At 50.7% G+C, this 1,612-nt stretch overlaps 1 protein-coding gene across 1 annotated transcript in view; it reads right to left on the reverse strand.

Annotated features, from left to right (window-relative positions):
- Positions 1–1,114: 1,114 nt before the first annotated feature.
- The window catches only part of MONBRDRAFT_13183 (uncharacterized protein), a gene marked incomplete at both ends in the record, with an annotated part of 5,455 nt that continues 4,957 nt past the window's right edge, over positions 1,115–1,612 (reverse strand). The window contains one exon of the mRNA XM_001751079.1: positions 1,115–1,361. Coding sequence (XP_001751131.1) covers positions 1,115–1,361 — 247 coding nt within the window. The remainder of the gene's footprint in view (positions 1,362–1,612) is intronic.

A 1,612-nucleotide genomic window follows, 5' to 3' on the forward strand; every position in this document is an offset into this window, starting at 1 on the left:
AATGCGAGGTGAGCTTTTTTGCGACGTACGCCGTAAATTGTGACCAGGGGGCAGGCTGCCATTTGGTATTGAGGCGCGCCATTTGCTTTGTTTGAGCCGCTTTGAGGGGGTACTAATGGTTGGGCTTGCGTGTCACAGGATGGTTCCAGGTGGACGAGAACTCCATCATGAGTACCGAAAGCGCGTGAAGCAGATGGCGTATGCTTTGTTTTGACGTGTGCCGAAAATTGTGACCAGGGGCCCGGCTGTCACTCGGTCTTCGCGAATGGCCCGTCGCTCGCATTTGTTCAATTTTTGGGTTCTTTTTGTCGTGGCGGCCATCAACTTGACATGCCATGTCAACGTGCGAGCTTTTGGTGCGCTGTACTGTCGGTACTCAATCGAATCATTCGGGATGTTTATTGTCGTGTGGGTTTGGCGCAACCGCTAACAGCGACACGATCGGAGGCTAACCGCTAATGCGTTAGTAGAAGGATCGTTGAAAGACATCAATTTATAATATCAAGGCGAGGAAGCAAAAGTTTGAAACGCGTGCAAGGATACAAGTCGATAGAAAGGGAAGTAGGTGGCGTGAGGACGGTACAGGATCATTGAGCGTGAAGTAGGAATTAAGCAACAAAGCGGCGGAGGGGAAGATGAAAATGCGGCAATCAGGTTGAAAATCAGGAATATGCAAAGCAGATGGATTTGAGGGAGCAGGACAGGGAGGCGGCGTTTGGCAAAATGTGTGATTGAAAGAGCAGCAAGAGTAGAGGGAAAGATGATCGGTTTGGAAAGTCGACTTTCAGGAGAAGAGAGATTTGGAGAGGGGAAGCGCAACAGGTGGCGGGTGGGACGAGCGGGAAGGTAAAAGATCAATAAAATAAAAATAAAAAATACAGGTGCGAGATGGGGCGAGAGAGGAGAAGGATGGGAAAGGTAAACGGAAGATATTGAACGAAGGAGAAGGATTGAAAGAGATGGGAGCGAGCGAGTGGCGAACAGCATGAGCAGTGGGACAAGCAGACGGCGAGCCTGGGGCAGGTACCCCCGGGGGGGAAAAAAAAAAAGAAGCTTAAATCAATGAAAATCAGGAGAAAATCAGGAGAAAATCAGGATAAAACAAACAAAAGAATCATAGTTCGTGCAGATTTCTGCCTCGATCGTTACAAATTGGAATTGCTTTGATGAAGTTGAGAAATGGCGGCAGATGCGGCAGAGGCAACAGAGGGAGCAGAGGCAGCAGAGGCAGCAGAGGCAGACACAGCAGACGCGGCTGCCAGTTTCCCTCGAGGTTTTTGCTTAACAGGACACCAATTGCGCTTGTGGTTGATGGCAGGGCCACGGCAAACCGAGCAAATGTGAGGGGTTCGTTTGGCACTCTGGAATGGAGCACACAGCAACCGACAGCGAGTGAGTCCACATGGCGAGAAGTTCTCATGTCATGAGCATGCGGTGGAATTCGACGTACACGTGTGAAGCTACGGCTTCTGCCTGCATTGCTTATAGCCTGCTGAGCCTGCTGTGCCGACTGCGCCAGTTGCGCAGTGTACTGGAGTTGAGCAGCCCAGGTCATGTATTGTGCCAGGAGGTTTGCATTGTACTGGCCAGCTTGCTGGGCAATAAGTTGGGC

This window comes from Monosiga brevicollis, genomic scaffold, assembly GCF_000002865.3.
Source record: "Monosiga brevicollis MX1 MONBRscaffold_160 genomic scaffold, whole genome shotgun sequence".
Classification (NCBI taxonomy): domain Eukaryota; class Choanoflagellata; order Craspedida; family Salpingoecidae; genus Monosiga; species Monosiga brevicollis.